The following is a 17,463-nucleotide window of genomic DNA, read 5'->3' on the forward strand; positions in this document are numbered from 1 at the left end:
TTCAGGAGAGAAAAATACAGTACGACATATGGCTGTTGGAAAGTTACTGACCCCTTGGATAAGACTACTGTTGGGGAGAATCACTGGATAAGTTCAAAAGGCACATCATCACACAGAGGAATTCTTTCACATTTTTTAGCTCAGCTACCCTTTTTAAACTGTATTTGAACTCTGCATATTATTACAGATTAATTTATCTTTATGCACCATTAGAATTTCTACTTGCTAATAATAAACAATCAAAATTCTAACATGAAACCTAAGCAGGTCCATATTCTGTATAGTTCAGAATGACTGAAGTATATATATATATATGTTTATATATATATTTATATAATATATATATATTTATAGTTTATATATATGTTATTTAGCACTTTTTAACTTCAGCTTCACATTAGTTTCCACTCATCTAATTTAACAGAGCTTTACAGCTTACATTTTATTAAATTCCTTCTTTGCCATTTGTTAAAACAGCTTGTACAAATTCTCTAGCAAATTAACTTCCAAGTGGGAGTTTGATGGATGTATTGATTGACATCAATGTTGAATATATCTAAGCAGGAAAAAAAAAAATGCAAAGAAAACCTGATAACCAGATTTGATGACTCCTATCTCAAGACTCAAAAGTTAGTCTTGACTTGCTTACAGACTGACAGAGATAACCAAGATGACACGCCCACAGCAGAGGCCAAACTACCAGAACTGTGAGAAGCTGAAACTCTGGAAAAAACTCCTATTTAAAAACAAAACACACAAAAAAACGCCACCAACAACAAAAACAAACAAAAACAGTCAATTTTTCAGCCTGCTACTTCCACAATGACTCCACCTGGAGAAAAAAAAAAGCATACAAAGACATACAAGAACAACATTTTACAAACATTCCTTCGATTTTTTCCTAATTGCTTGAGAATTACTTGCGAGAGAACTCTGCAGTCTCATGAGCTTACCTACATTTTAAGACAAGGTAATTGTGCCTAAGGTAGTACTACAATCACATTACCAATATACTTCAGCTTTCTTTTGTTATTTGAGAAAGGGTATTGGTTAATTTAGAAATAGAGTTTATTTTGTACTTTTAAGGCAGGGATGCATAAAAGATTTACAGAGAAACATTTTCTTAGAGACAATCTGAAGACAAACTGACATAGAACTACTACCACAAGAATTTACAAAAAAAAAAAAAAATACTAAGAGAACAGTATTAAGCCCCAAAAAGCAGAAAAAAAAATCATAAGTAGCTGGTGAGGATAAGGTTAGAAATAATTTCAGAATAACACTCAAATAGAAAATGTAATCAAATTTAAAATGTTTTTTCCTCTCACACCTTAAGAGATTCAAGGAAGTATTGATTTAAGTTTTAACTTGGGGAAAAAAAAAATCTAGAGTTCTGATATTATCCATCAGTAACTTTTAAAAAGTCTCAGTGGTGTATATCTTGTTATGAAAATGGCTTAATTCAGAAAATAAGCTAAGTTTCATTTCCAAATAAATCAAGATATGTTCTGCTAGGAATTCAACAGCTCAAGAAATAGAATGGTCTGTAAGCAAAGGTCTGTAAGCGTTAATACTCTATGAATCATTAACGTGTTCAAGCATTCTGGATAAGATTCAACAGAAAAAAAATCAAAAACTTCATAACAGCACTGTGTACAAAGAACAGAAACCAGAGATGCAGAGGACTGAGAATGATAAACTTTTTTTTTTTTCGTGAATCCACATGTTTTAGACTCTCAATACATTTAAATTTTATACTACATAAGTATTAGGCACACAAAGTTTGATAACATTGTAAACTTTTAATTTAGATTTTGTAACAACAGAAAATAATTCTTAAACATCCCCTTCCAAATAAATAACTAAAAACCTAAGCAAACAAATACAAAAACACACACAGAGACTGATAGTCTTAGCATATGTTCTGTAAGACTAAAGGAAAAGGAAGGATACGCCATCTTTTTTCTTTAACTAGTTTCAAGCTGCACAAAGTTGTGTAAGATTTTAGCATGATGGGTGGATTTCTAGATTCTCTTAACATCTTATTGTACAGCAACATATTTCATTATGTTTATACATACAATAATCAACAGAAAGGTCAACAATGGGCACAAAGATCCCACCTGTTGCAACATCCTCACAAAGTTAGAGTCTTAACTCTATTCTTCACAAAGAAACCAGTGCTCGGAAAAGCAGGGAAAGTTTTCTGGGACACACTGTCACTTCACAATAATTAAAAGCGTTGGTTTAAGATGTTCTCAAGAAAAGAAAGAGAAGACAGTGATGCTAACTCCCAAATTGGAACTGAAAGCTTTGTACTGAGGTGTTCCAGTCAATGTCTCTTTTCTAAGAAATGCAACTTTATTCTAAGCTAAAATAGCATGAAGCAATAAAAAAAACCTAGTATCCAAAATTGCAGTGCTGCTCCTGTGCCTTGGCAAATAGGGAGATGACACCTATGTTTTCAAAAAACAGCAGGTTGTACTGTACAAATAAAGATCCTTTTATTAGTCTTGAAGGTCCAGGTTCAGAATATTTTAAATGTAAAGAGAAACATAATTGGTATCAAGAATAATATAATAAGAATCACTTTCCTGGTATAACACATATTTGACATATTGTAACAACTTTTTTTAACAGCAATTTTCTTCCAGAGAAGTGAGGCGTGTAACATAAGACTCTCAAATGCTATGAAGAGGGAAGCCTTTACTCTTGGTACCTCCATGCCACCAGCAAAGCCACGTTGCACCCCCTCCCCTTCTCTGTCCCATTACCTCACATTCCAAGATGAAATCTTAGGTTTCTTACTAGTTCCATAATGCATATCCCAGTGGAACATGAAAATTCAGTACTTAAACTTCAGAGATTGAAACCAAGCAATCATAGTTACCCATCCATAATGGAAATACCACTAGAGAAACAAGAAACATCACAAAAACTCTGATGCACTAGAACAGAAAGGCTGCACTTCACTCACACCTGCACCACGAACATTACAATCCTGGGATATGGGCAACACCTGCAGCTAATGCTCTCTTTGAGGCAAGAATGCTTTTAGCAGCTGCAACTTGATACCCTGATCACCATATTTCAGGGGAAGCCATTCCCAGGCCGTGTGTTTCTGTTTGTATTACAGCAGACCCAGAGAGGCAGTAAGACTTCTCTATCAACTTGCTCTGTCTCCAAAACCTTTAGCAAGATCCCAATGCACGCTGTGGAGCTTGCTACTCACATAGCTGAGCCTAAGCACGTGAGATGGAGCTCTCTTCTAAAATTCACACCAGATGTTACACTGGATAACTAAGTCCCAGTCATCTGCTGGACAGGAAGTTGCTTAGCTGTTATCCAGTTGTTAGACAGGTACATTATCCATTGGGTTATTTACCTAGATTTAGGATATTCAGCCACCAGATGTCCCTGCACTGTACGTGGTTTGGAAAATGTCTGTGGTCTGTTTGCCCAAAGGATGATGTAAACCACATTCATTTCCTTATATATCTTCTGTTTTAAAGAGCTGTATTTTAAACATAAAGCAGTCAAATTATTAATAGCTTACCAAAGAATATTAATGTTATAATACTAAAATTAATTCCCATTTCCTAAAATATACCATAATTACAGTATTCACGTTTCACTAAATGCTTTGACAACTGCTAGAAATGTGAGAAATAGGGCTGTTACAGAGTTGTTAGGAAAGTAACCTCATCTTTTAAGTATATGAGACACCTACACTTGTTCTCAGACTTACAACATACCTCAGTTGTTGTAATACCCAGTGTTAAAGTGCATATGACTGTATTTGTCCTTTTCCCAGCTTACAGTGTCATTCATTTAAACATCACAAATATATTTGGTTTACTTTGCTTTCTGCTACTATGGAAGTGATATTTTCATTTTGTTACAATGCCATCTTCATCTAAAGCCAGTAGCATTCATACTGGTAATAAAGATTATAATAATATAAAAGGAAATATCCCCCTCAGCATATCCACACTAACAGCTGAGACCAGCATAAAACCCTAGCTGATGGCTAAGGCTTTAAACGCATCAACGTTACCTACTTATCAAATAAGTAAAAGATTTCATTACTGTATAATATTGAAAGCTGTAAGAACTATATTCACACTTCAGTTGATAAGAGAATAGAACAAACATCTAAATATTAACACCCCTTTTTTGTGAAACATATATTTATGTAGGTACATTTCAACAGCTCACACTGCCTGGATCTTATGAGAAGGAAGTAGAGTAATAACACACCTCCTTAAATACTTTCTGTAGTGCTTTTATATCTTCTGCACATTCCCAGTAACTAACCAATTAATTACATATCACTGATGTAGGCAATCATTCAAGCACGCACATGAAGTGAAGACCAGAATCCATGCTAGAACTTAGAAGCATCTGGTTCTCAATTATGGGGCTTCTCAGCAAGAGCGCGACACTCATCTGCCTGTTACGCACACGGCAGCAGAGGCTTATTTATAGTTGCTCCTCAGGAAGCTGTAATTTGTATTAAAATATGTAATGACTGAATTACTCTTCAGTGCCTGTACTTGAGAATAACAGTGTTCCACCAATCCTCATACTATCTAAAGCTGTGGCTAATACCAAGGATTTGTTCAAAATGCAGCCTCAGTTGGAATGAAACCTGACCTTTATACAGCAGAAAATGACTTTTATGGTTTTTTTCAAGAATATTTCACACATACCACAAAGTGGAATTCTTGTTCATTCATACTGATATGTAAGTATTTGCTGATTATTAGCAAGGCACACGATGTTAGGAAACATTCAGATATAACGCAAAAGTCACATTTGAAAGAAAAATCATCTGTAAAAACATTCTTTCACTATTCTTTTGTCCTTCCCTCTCACACAACTCATCTTGGGCAAACTACTAATAGGAGCTATGTTCACCCAGTGCTTTAGAGAGCACCTAAAAGTTCTTGTTTGCTTGCTCCCCAACAACTACCCCTTTGCTCTATCGTGCTGTGCATCTTGCACACTTGGCAGTCAATTGCTAGTTTCCCATAATTAGTCTGTAATCTCTACCAGTTACATTATCACCTGCTCTGCCTACAAATCTATGGCCCTCCCATCTCCTCCACTTATCAAGTTCTTACTTATTCCTTCCTAGCATGGCATTGGGAAACAATTTATATTAAGAAATTAACTCTTTCCTGAAACACTTTGCAGTTTGTTACATCCAGGTTGCGCTTCGATAATAAAACATAAATCCACAGCAAACGCTCACAGTGTGAGATCAAATACTGCACTTTAGTGGCCAAGTGACTCTTGCACTTTAAGCAGGGATGTACCCTGTTCTACACATACATTGCAAAATCCAGTTTTGAAAGGTTACATAAATTAAAATTAGATTACTTGAGATGTCCTTGTTAACTGGTTTGTGATAGATCTGTACAACACAGCATACGAAGGACATTAAGTTTTCCCGGTAAAATCCATAAGTGATGTGATTGAATAAGAAACGGATGTTTCTGTTCATAATTTAAAGACTTGAGAGTTTTGCAAAGGTGCTTTTTCTACCAAAATCCCCAGGAATAAAGTGTATGGTTCATATACAAGTTCAATGGGTACAATGACAGGAAGCAGAGTTGTACAACACCCCAAAAAAAAAGTAGTATAGATTGAGCAAAAAGGCTTGTTTTGACTGAGAAGAGTGCCAATGAGTATAAGTCATCAAATATGTGAAAGTCTGATGCAAGAAATGAGTAGTCTGTCTTTGTTTCAAAGTACGCATAGTAACATGCTTAAAATGCAGAAAATAAAGATTCAACTTCAGCCAAAAGAAAAGCAAAGAACAAGTTTTGGATGGCAATAGAAATGAGTGAAGTACAGGCAGGAAAACCAAGAAGTTTCTGTTATACAGAGTTTTGATGAAAAGTTACAGGAATATCAATGAAGCATACCTTTACATAGAGAAGGACTCATAATCCAATATTGGTACTGTGCAAACTGGAATTAGAATCAGTAGTACAATGGGTTATGCTAGCAGCCTTGTTAATACTGCTGCAGTTCTAAGTCTCTTGCTTAGTTCAATCTTTGGGATTCCCAGGGAAGTAAAAAACCTTCAGAGAAATTCAGATCAAGTTTGCATCTGATTGATTTTCCTTGCAGTTAGCTGCAAGGTGTGATGGTGGTGGTTTCTTCAGGGTCTTGCAATGTGCACTATTACTCTGGAAAAACAACCAAGATTTCCATAAGGGCTGTTACAGGTTCTACTGAAATTAAAGTGAATCTTTCTGTACAGATCATTAGGTACTTTACTGCTCCTTTCTTCTACAGAAAACAAGAGGGTATATTCAATAAGAGGCAAATGTGATCCTGAGGAGAGAACATGTCTATTACAAAAGAGAGGTATTGAATCTAAAATATACTGAAATTAAATATGTCAACCTAGATACTCAAACCGAGCTTAAAAAAGTTTTCAGTCTGCCAACAATTGTGGAATTCACATGACAAGGAAGCACCTTATCTATTTCTGGAAATAATCTGAATTTAAAAGGTCAGTGATTACTTGTGTAATTAAGGTTTAATTTGAATATAAGGGCATCAAAACAGGATTAGAAAAAAGTAAATCTTTTTGGTAGTGTGGTGTGGGATTTGTTTGTTTTTTGCTGCATGAGAGGGATCAATCTTCAGTGTCTGTTATGTTCCTATATCTGCAGAAATCTGCACTGAATGCCTTGATCACAGCCAGAATAATTGTGGTGAAATCAAAACATTTTAGTCCAAGTTAAATAACTTCACAATTCCTTAAAGGTATGCACATACAGTTCTTGCTGAAATAATCTAAATCCCATGTCCTGCACATGAAAGCCAAGCAGGACTGGAAGTCATCCATCCAAGTCACCAAACCATGTTTTCTTCTGGATTATTTCCTACAATATTATTTCAGATGTCATTCAAATATCTCTATGACTTGCTTCCAGTTTTATTTGAAGTCATTTTTTCTGAATTAATTCCATTGTTGCTCGTGTATCTCCTCACTAAATGGAACTTCACCTCATGATTACTCCCTGTTTAGCTTGTCTTATTGTGAATATAGCTACGAACAATGATAGTCACAGGCATGAATCCAACATAAGGAGTTGCATACAATTAAATAACTAAATTAATTTAATTAAATTAAAATACCCTCAAGAGTTCCTTTACATCTCAGTTTTAAAATCAACTGAATGAAGACCAAAACCCAAGTACTTAATTGCATGTACAAGGCAGTAGAGGTATCTTCAATATCAGCATTCCTCTTCTATCCCTTGTTGAAACTACTGTCCCACGCAGAGAAAACAGAAAGCAATATTCAAAAGAGACTTTGCTGCTGATACTATTAACATGCAAATTTAGGACTACTTATTCATTTTCATATGTATTGTAGAGAACACAGACGCACCTTACTTTGCACAAAGTAAAACACAAAGAAGTTGGGAAGTTACTGCTGTATTTCAAATACAATACATAAAATAAATATGACAACAGTGACATCTTTGTTTTTCTGGGTTACATTCTTAGGCAAATATGGAAAAACCTGACTTGCAGTCCTGGGTAGAACATTTCTGAAACATTTTCCATCAGTGCTTGTGAAGTGTTGACTCTGACCTGTGGGCCAGTTCTGAAATCCAGTAGCACTTGTCTAAACAAACAGTGCATGCTCACCAGAGGTCTTGTGCAAACAAACTATAAATATTACAGCAGTGTTACAGATTTCATATTTGTCCATCTCCTTAAACTTGCCTAAGATACATATTTGAACTGAATCAGCTTTCAGCCATATTGAAAATTTCCATCACAGTCTGTAGTTTTATGGGATAAAATATCATGTTACTTCTTGAATCAATAATATTAATACAAGATTTTTTTTTTTTTTTTTCCTTCAAGAAGAGGACTAAAATGGTCTGGATCATGGAAACAATTTCAGTTTACTGGACTACCTATCAATTTTGTCCGCATAGCCACATGGTATCTTCTTCGTTTTTTGTTTGCTTGTTTATTTGGTGGTTGGTTGTGGATTTATTTATTTTATGATTCAGTTTTGTTTGCTTCTATTATTTAATGCCTGAAAAAAGAAAGCACATCCCATATATTTTCTTTCCTGTATTATGGATTCTTAAATATTGGAGAATGACCTGGACAAAACAAGCTGGAAATTCAGGGGTAGTTCATAATTGTATTGGATCAGGGATTTTATTTTAGAGAGATGCGATCAAATTGGATTATGAACTGTCTTTCCACATGTTGATGGATGAAAAAAATTTCCTAAAATCACAGAACTATTGCAGCAATGATATAATTTCCTTTGTTGTCCTGTAAACTGTACAGATCCCTAAAAGGTATAGAATTATTCAATTTCACAGAACTGTTCCCAAAGGCTATAGAATTATTATAACATTTTCATAATGTTTTTATTTCAGCAGGAGCAACATTGCTGCTCTCAAGAGAAAGTTAAGAGAAAAATTAATTTTAAGGGTTGAAATTTATTTTCATAAAAGCTAGACATTTGTGATGAATTGTGGAATTGGACATTATTTGAACTTTGAACAACTAGTAACAAATGCTTCAGTTTGCAAGATATAATACTCATCTGATCTGAGGCAATAAAACAGAGACAGAAGATGAGTCAACTGTGCTCTGTATGATTAATCTACACAGATAAAGCCATGTGTCCTCCCCTACCCAAACTACCTCCAATCCAGTAGCTTCAAATATTTCTACTTAAGCCGATCATGTTTACTAGAGTTTATATTTCATCTGGTCAAATGATGCTGTTCTTTATTAATCCAAAACAAAACTGCTATTTCTTCGTGCTTCTGGAAGGTGTTACAAATCAGGTTTTCTAAGGAGAACAAAGGAGGATGAAGATAACCTTAGCCAAAAAGCCCTGCAGTTTTCCTTCTACCTTGGAAAAAGCTCTCTTTATATTTCCTTAGGGTCAAAATATGTTAGTTCAACATGATGTCAGTCAAACTCTGCAGGTTAGAGGACCATAGTTTGTTTATCTTCAGTTCTGATATTAACCAGTCCAGAGACTGAAAAGCTGCTATCTGGATTTCCAGATTAGTATTTTAATGTTCCAAATATTGCATTTGTGAATCTGAAAGACATGCCTACAATTATTTATTATCTGCCATTATTTTTTTAATATTTATTTTATTATTTTATTAGTATTTAATTGATTAAATGTATCTATAAATCAGCTTAAAGTTTCAAAATTCAAAAGTCCATATCTTAAAAGCAGAAAGAGTTCAGTTTTAGCCCCAGTCCTTTCTCTAATTTGGGAATTCATTAGAATTCGCATTGTTAACCACAAAATACAGTAGAAAAATTTTAGACTATGCAAGAGAAATCTGAATCTGAGCTGTTAAGGTTCAGGATTTTGTCACTTGTTTTTATTATGCCACATATTCTAGACAGATCATGCGTTCATAAATTACTATGTTCTAGAAATTCGTTGTGTATTTCTAAGGAAAGAGTTACGTTACTGGGCACTGAACACAGTGCTGGTCCAGCAACTGTCTTACCAAGAACCTCATCCCTGTAATGAAAGTAATCATCCTTTTCGAAGCACAGTAAGACTTGAAAGTTTGCTACGTCATATTTCTTTAGTTAGTAACCAAGATGTTTGCTAAAGTTACCAACTGCTTCTACAGGTTTGGATGAAAGTCTCAGACCAAGCTTTATAAAATAGAATAACTCGCCATTCAGTCATCTTTGCGAAGTGGTCAGCTCTCCAGGGGGTCTGATTAAGTTTTAAGTTGAATATGTTTGAAATTTAATCAGAGGATGAGCTTTTCAGCCTTAACATAATCTCAAAAACTGAATGCCTTTAAAGGAAAGCCTCTGATATTCTCAGCTTCAGTTTGACGGGGCGGGGGGGGGCGGGGGGAAGCTACTATATTTTACAAAGCCTGGAAACTCAGCTCTCTGTGTCTTCTTGAAAAGTGTCAAAGTAGAATTCCATGCAGCATCTGTTATTTTACTGTTGGCCACTGGGAAAAGGGATCCAGAGGAAAAAATAAAAGATACTGACAAAAGCTAAATTTTACCCCTTCTTCCTTTTAAATTTAGAGCCATTTAATAAAGAAGAATTAACCAGTAACCACATAAGACTTTCGCTTTTGTTGTACAGGTGTTCCATGACATTTAGAATGAGTTATAAAAAACAAAACCAAACAACAACAAACAGCAAATCAAAAAGTAAATAGATTATGCATGGATACTAGAACTAAAATCATAAGATTTGTCGGACAAATGTGTTATACACAAAATAGTTTGGAAAATTATGTATGTGACAAAAGTAGAATACAACAATGGAGTGGGATGTATGAATCGATAAATTTGGAGAAAGATCGTATCACTAAGGAGATGGCAGGCTGGCCCGCGGTTTTAGGTTTCAGATGAGGACAGTTTCCAAAAAAAATGAAACTAAATTCTGTTAGGGGAGAAATAAGAAGGGAGTTAACGAAGCCAGAGGGAAATTATAACATGATCTTTCTTATTTCACTACAAAGAAATTTAAGAGGTTTAAATCTGGGACTAGAGTAACTATGTCTGATCAAAGTCCCTGCTTTGAAAATAACATACATAATTTAACATATGCCTCACTTTTGAATTCTTCTCTGGCAAAGCTTTTGCCAGGTCTGGTATTGATCCATACCCTGAGGCCATGGCACGATCTGCTGTGTTCCACCACGTGGGGATCAATACCATTGCTTCCTTTCTAACCTCTGATCAAGGCAGAGGCTTACAAGGAGGTTACCATGGTTCATCAGCTGCTCCATGTGCACTCACCTTCTCTCAAACAATTTTGAGTGGACCTCACAGCCCCTTTAACACCAACAGCCTCACTCATGCTAGCTAAGAAAACACATTTATCAACTCAGCTGCCATGCAGAAATTTGCTCTTGAATGTTTAGCTACTGTACTGCTCAGTACCTTGGAATGGAAATGTTACAACTAGAAATTCATTGCACTGAAAAGATCAAAGCTTCATATCAAGACAACCTTTTCACCATTGACACTACTTCATTTACTAAGCTAAATAACCAGTCTATGGTAACCATAACAGTTTGAAAATGGGGGCCAGCCACATTCAGAGGAAAATGAGTTCACTGACCTGGCTAGTTCATTGAAGCATTTCCCCCTTCATGATGGGCATTAGTTTATTAGTACCTGAGCTTAGTTGAAACCAGATGTTTCTAATGTTTTGAGGACAACCTCACTGTGATGGCTCTGGTAGCCTGTATTTCAGCCCTAGGTGTATGTGCAGTTTGGAAGTCAATTAAGCTACAGATCAACTAATAAAATTGTTCATAATTCCCAGTTTACATTCCGTGCTGAGTGTAAGATTACATCACTCATTTGAGACACTAAAGATCACAATGTCTTCTTATTTATATTATTTATTATCAAACCTCTATTGCCTAGTAACAGCTCTTTACCTTTTTGTTCACCTACAGCAGAAGTAGGCTGTTGTCTTGTAAAAGGGAGCATATTTCCTATCTTTGAGAAACTCTGCAATCAGTTAAACCAGTATACGCTACTCTAATTGCTTTACATTAATAGATCCTTCACATTTACACTACCATAGCAGAGACAGAAATAAGTTAATGACACCTCAAAACTAAGCAAAGCACATATATAGCTTTCATTCCCAAATCCTAGACTGCATCACATTGTAGGAGATGCTCCTATTCTGACTAGAAGCTTCTGGACCTTTCGATGCTGCAGGACAAGACAAGAGATAAAGAAAACATACGTATTTTCCTCTTTGCTGCTTTATGCTTGCTTCATGCTGATCAGAGAGGAAATGACAACCAGATGCCCCTGTGACCCACCATTCCCCTGAGGTGACCAATCCAAGTGTAACATGTGGTCACCTCATTTGGGAAGGAGCCAAAGTCTGTTCTCTTTAATTGGCCAAACGGTCCCCTACAGCTGCAACAGATTAGGGACAAATTCTCTTCAAATAAAGCTGCACTTTTTCTTCAGCCTCCCCTCCCCCAAATAAAAGGGGACAAGATGGGGGAGTTGGGGAGAAATCATGCCTAGAGAAACATATGTGCATACACAAAAAAGTGAAGTTAATAAAAGTGTCAGGTAGGCAAACAAAATACCATTTATTATTAAATAGCAATAAAAGCCCCCATTGATGTCTATGCAGAATCAGGCAATCAGGGAGCTCAAGAGAGAGGGAGGGTAGTGGTATCTCATGAATCATTACAGAAGTTTGCTCTGATCTTTAATACCAGACTTGGTGACTTTGGGGAGGGGAGAGGGGGAGTGCAAACATTTGTAAATTCAAGTCCTAAGTCCTTTCTTTCCAATTCTACAGCAATTAATGTCAGAAAAAGCTCAAAACCAGCATTGCTAGAGCAAGAATTTGCTGCAAAGAGAAGTCTAAACTCAGAGTGCTGTCTCAGAGGGAACTTTCACTCAGTCTGGCCTGGCAGTGATTCTACTAGCAGTTATTTTAAAGAGTAAAAATATTTCAAATAATAGCATTTTAAAGATAAAGGCATTTTCATGGCAGAAGCAGGTTGTTCGCTTATCTAGAGATCCACTATATGAGAAACTTCGGATGGAATGGCTATATTTAGCAGCCATTCAGCTTGCAAATAACTGCTCAGCTACTCATTATAATCTCAGATTTTCGTGAAACAAAGCTCATTTTCTTAGACTTTGCAGAAGCTGAGTTTTAATGCAGTCCCTTTTGGGAGTGGATATTAACTCTTCAGTGATATATGTAGAACAGACTAGGGACATGACATATCTTGGGACTGGCAGATACATCAGTGCCAATGCTTCTGGAGTCCCACACAGATGCTGAACTGTTCTTGCTGTGTAGACTCTTCTGGATCTTCACAAAAACCTTGCTTGTTTTTGGAGATCCATAAATAAAGTCTGATGTAACATAAAGATTATTGTTTTTACCTAAAGCTAAGGAAATGTTGTCATCTTTTACCTACTGCTTATTAGGAAACTGAGTGCAACACCAATGCAAGGTGTGAGAATGACCATATATCTAATGCTCACTTTACTCCTTTTAGAAAAAAAGGAGTAAAAGACATTACTCTTGCTGTGTGCACTGTTGTACTTGGTTAAGAAGAATAGTTATTTTGTTTAGGGACTGATTAATACCCCAGTGCCATCAGAACAAATTATTGTATAGTCAGTCGTCTGAACATATTCATATACTATGTAGTCAAAATGATTACTCCGCTACAGAAAATGTTCCAACTAAAATTTTCTAGATATCACCCATACCAATTTCATAGATTAGAGCCCCTGAACACAGGATCAGTGTCATTCATAACAAATTATTCAACTGGAGCTGTTACTGTGCCTTTAAAAAATCATATTAAAAAAGAAGCTGCGGATAGATTTGTTCATTTTACTGGAAAGAGGAATGGTAGTAAGTTGAAAACTCCGAAGCTGAGAACAAATATCTGTATATGGGTCAGCAATACGAATGTGTTCAGCTGCCAGTAAGACGTGAAAGTGCTCAGAGCTATGGACTTCACTTTAAGACCTTTTCCATCCTCAAAAGATTAAACAGAATGAGAATGAGCTCCTCTTGCTTTGGGGTATCAAAGTGTTTAATACTTCCAACTCTTACTAGATATTTAATTTGTTTGTTTCATCAAAAACTTCTTCAGTGGAGGAAGGGAGTCAAAGAATGAAGGATGACATTAAGTCACTGTGGGATAATATCTTTTAGAAGACTTGCGATACTTTCAAGACCCTCTAGTACTGTTTGTCCACAAAGTTATTTTATTCTCCCTTCCAAGCATACATTAGTATTAATTGGTTTTGTATGTATCTCTTATAAGTACATTTATATACTAGTATATATTTTGCATTTTTTCCCCATTTATTTAGAGCAATTTTAGAGCAATGCACAGTTTCCTCAGCCTTTGAGTTCATAGCTAATTACTGCATATTCATCATTAAAAAAAAAAAAAAAAGTTCTGTCTTGTGCCTCTAAATACAGCCTTTTCCTCAAGCAGCAAAATGGTTTTACAACAATTTTTGAATAGGATACCAAAGTGGGTGGGAATGTGATGAGCCTAGCACATGCTCACATCATTCTCAGCTTCTCCATGAGCAGACAGAGGAAAGGAAGGACACTGTGCTAGAAATTATTGTTGTAATGATTCAGACATGATGAGAACGTTTGGACAAAACCCCTAGGCTCCTTTATGCTGATGTTTTCTTGTACTCGGCTAAACTTTGAGGAATACTTCAAAGTATGTTGGGAAAAGTGAACACTCAGAAATTCTTTGGTGGATGCCTATTCATCAAATCCACCATTTTTCCTCCACTGCTACCAAAGAGAACTTGTTCACATCTGCACTTCTTTCATTAGAATGTTAATTATTCTATATGGCTACCAGTATTTTGTCAAACATAGGACTGCATCATCCAGAGCCAAGACATTTTGCAAAAGCAAAAATAATAAAAAATAATAAACAATGCAAAAATATTTAAGAGCTTTTCCTTTCCTACTCCTGGTTTACTGAGTTGTTTGCAAAGTCCAGTTTGATACAGGAACAACTGAAAATCCAGCTTTGAAGCAGCATTTCATACAGTTTTCACTAAAGTTAATGTGATAACACAGTCACCTTATCTTCTCATTGCATATCATAAATACATGATCTCAAGTTTTTTCCACGTTGATATCCAGGTTGAATAAGTTAAAAAATAATGTAGCTTTGCGCTACCTCTTGTCTCTCTTTTTTATCCTGTCCTGCAGCCACGGCCACAAAATTCCCACTGTTTTGCTAGGAACAAACTGATCAGGTTAGATCAGTTTGCTCAAACGACCAGACCACGGAAGAACCAGCAGACTCCATCTGCCTCATGTTCTCGCGAGACAGTATGAGTTCCATGCATGCCTTCTCTCCACCTGCAGCAGCCGTACTTCTGCAGCTGGAGAGGCAGAAGTGATACCAATCCCATGACACTTGCTACGTCTATTTTTCATACCTTATTCTTGCCTTCTTACCTTGTCTGAAGATTTTTCTATACTGTTGGGTCACAGTACCATAGATGATGACTGCATGTGTATGGTTTTTTGTTGTTGGTTGTGGTGGTGAGTTTTTTTTAGTGCAGAATAAGAAAAGGTTATTATGGAGACATATGATTCTTGACCCAGTTTTCTGTTATAAATAAAATCCAATTTATGCAAATACAATCTCAAATTGAAAACACTCTGAATTTATATTTTTGGATTCTTTGAATATAAAAATAGCCACCTTTTTACTGACCTTATTGCACAAAATACACCTTTGGGAACAATTAATTTTGAATAATTCAGAGCATGTGAAAACTGACCTGTATTTGTGGATTGGACTAGCTCTAACTACTGGTATCTTTAGTTTTCAAAAACATTTTTTTAAATGTATCTTTGTAAAACTCCCTTTTTTTTTTAATATTGGGTACAAGTATGGTGCAGAGATGGTTTTGTGATGCACTTTGGTAAAATCCATATTCAAAAATTTGGATTTTCAGTACAGGATGCTGAAGAGCCTGTCTGAATAAATCAACAAATATGCTAGCATGGTAATCAATACAGTCCTTACATTGCTATCAATAATATCGAGTTTGTGAAATTCCTGAGATGTTTTTCAGCCTGCCTCATTTGTTGGGAACTGTTAATAATAGATTCTACTGCAAAAGGGTTTGAATCCTGCCACCGCTCAGTTCTGTGTGAGCTGTAAAATCACTTTCAGCAGGACTCAGCCATACAAGCTAAGCCTCAAGCCAAAGGGAGCTCTGTATTTCATTTTGGTATATACAAAATTGGCTGGTTTTCTTTTCCGGACAGTTCTAGCCATGCAGACAACTTACCCAGGTAATTAGGAGATGTCAGTGTAGGCAGCTCTGAGGTAAGGGTTATTTGTTTCATTCCCTTTAGAAAGAAGGATAAGCCAATAACTATTTGTTAAAGCACAGTTAACGGATTGCATGAAAAAAGCTGCTCACTGTAGTTGTCTTTTTTACCTTTAACTGAAGATACACTTTTCAACAAAGTATTGGTTTTGTAAAAAATGAGTGAATCCAACTGGCCAAATCCTGTATTAGAACTACGATGATTCTTTCACATCTCAAAAAACCTCAGGAATTCTGTCCAATTCTGCTGGCTCTTACTAGTGTCATATGCCTTAACACCCATCCTTGGAGCAGCTTACTGTACAAGCGTGGTTTCTTACAGAAAACATGACAAAAATCACCCTACAGAATATCATTACTTTTTGTAGAATTCACTAGTCTATACCATTATATGGCCAGGAAGATTTGCAGTGAACTCTAGATCAATTGCGGCTCTTGACATTTATCTAACTTGAATGCTGGAGAATACCCTCCTGGTTTGATTCGTATCTCTTACCAGCTAAATGTGTCAGTAAGGCTTTTTTTTTTTTTTTTTCCTTCCCCCAGTGAGAGAGGGTCTACACTTGACATATTTTAAAGTTGGGCAGACAGTTTCATTCAAACTGCAATGCTCAGCAACCTCTGATATTCTAGAAGTACCCAGCTGCTCTCCCATTGTTAAGGGATGGCTCAAATCTCTATTACAAACCCTCTTCTATTTTTTTTCTTAAGTTTAAAATGCAGCTGTAAAAATTGCTTTAGGATGAACCTTGGCATGCTGAGCTGAATGCTAGCCTCTCTTTTTTCTCGTCTGACCCCCAACCTCTTTAAAATTTGAATTTAGATTTATTCTGCCTGAAGATAGAGGAAGGAAAGTAAATAATAAGAATTCCTATAAAAATACCTATTCCAAAACTAATAGGCTTACACCAAGCCATCAGATATCAGGTATGAGGCTTGACTGTATATTTCAAAAAAACATAATATATATATTTGCAAATGTCAGACCCCCAAATCTTCACAGTATTAAAAAAAAAAATGTAACAGGGAAGTTGATGTTAAAGGTCATACATTCAAAAAACATCTGCTATCACAGAGTCAGGATTCTCCTAAAGGCCATCTCTACAGAACTCTATGGAGCTACTCAGGATACCAGGAGAAGCTGAGGAGCTAGTCAGGACTGAAAGTACTATAGCAGCATACTTAACATACTGCTTTTATCACGAGCAGATCAATAGTCATACATACTGTACATGTTATGTTTCAATAGATCAGAATATACCATCACTATCACTGTTCGATATACCACAATATAACTGTTTGGGTGCCCCTGCTTGCTCAACAGTAAGTTCATTCTTTGCAGTAATGCAAAACGGAGCTATTAAGAGGTAGACAGTCAATTGTCATGGATATATTTTAGATATACATCATGGATATATTTTAGAAAAAGGGTAATAATATGTGCTGTCAATATGATGTATTCTCAGGGATTATGGTACTGATAAAATCAGCAAAATACATAATTTTTAGATTTAGCCTTCAGTGGTGCTGGAAATAATTAGTTACCAA

At 35.9% G+C, this 17,463-nt stretch overlaps 1 protein-coding gene across 1 annotated transcript in view; it reads right to left on the bottom strand.

Moving 5' to 3' along the window:
* Nucleotides 1-17,463, bottom strand: part of LOC310903942 (uncharacterized protein) — a 181,878-nt gene that overhangs the window by 142,375 nt on the left and 22,040 nt on the right. The window contains exon 4 of the mRNA XM_083848044.1: nucleotides 15,874-15,934. Within this exon, the coding sequence (XP_083704170.1) occupies nucleotides 15,874-15,934 (61 nt within the window). The remainder of the gene's footprint in view (nucleotides 1-15,873; nucleotides 15,935-17,463) is intronic.

This window comes from Anser anser, assembly GCF_964211835.1.
Source record: "Anser anser genome assembly, chromosome: 9".
NCBI classification, from domain to species: domain Eukaryota; kingdom Metazoa; phylum Chordata; class Aves; order Anseriformes; family Anatidae; genus Anser; species Anser anser.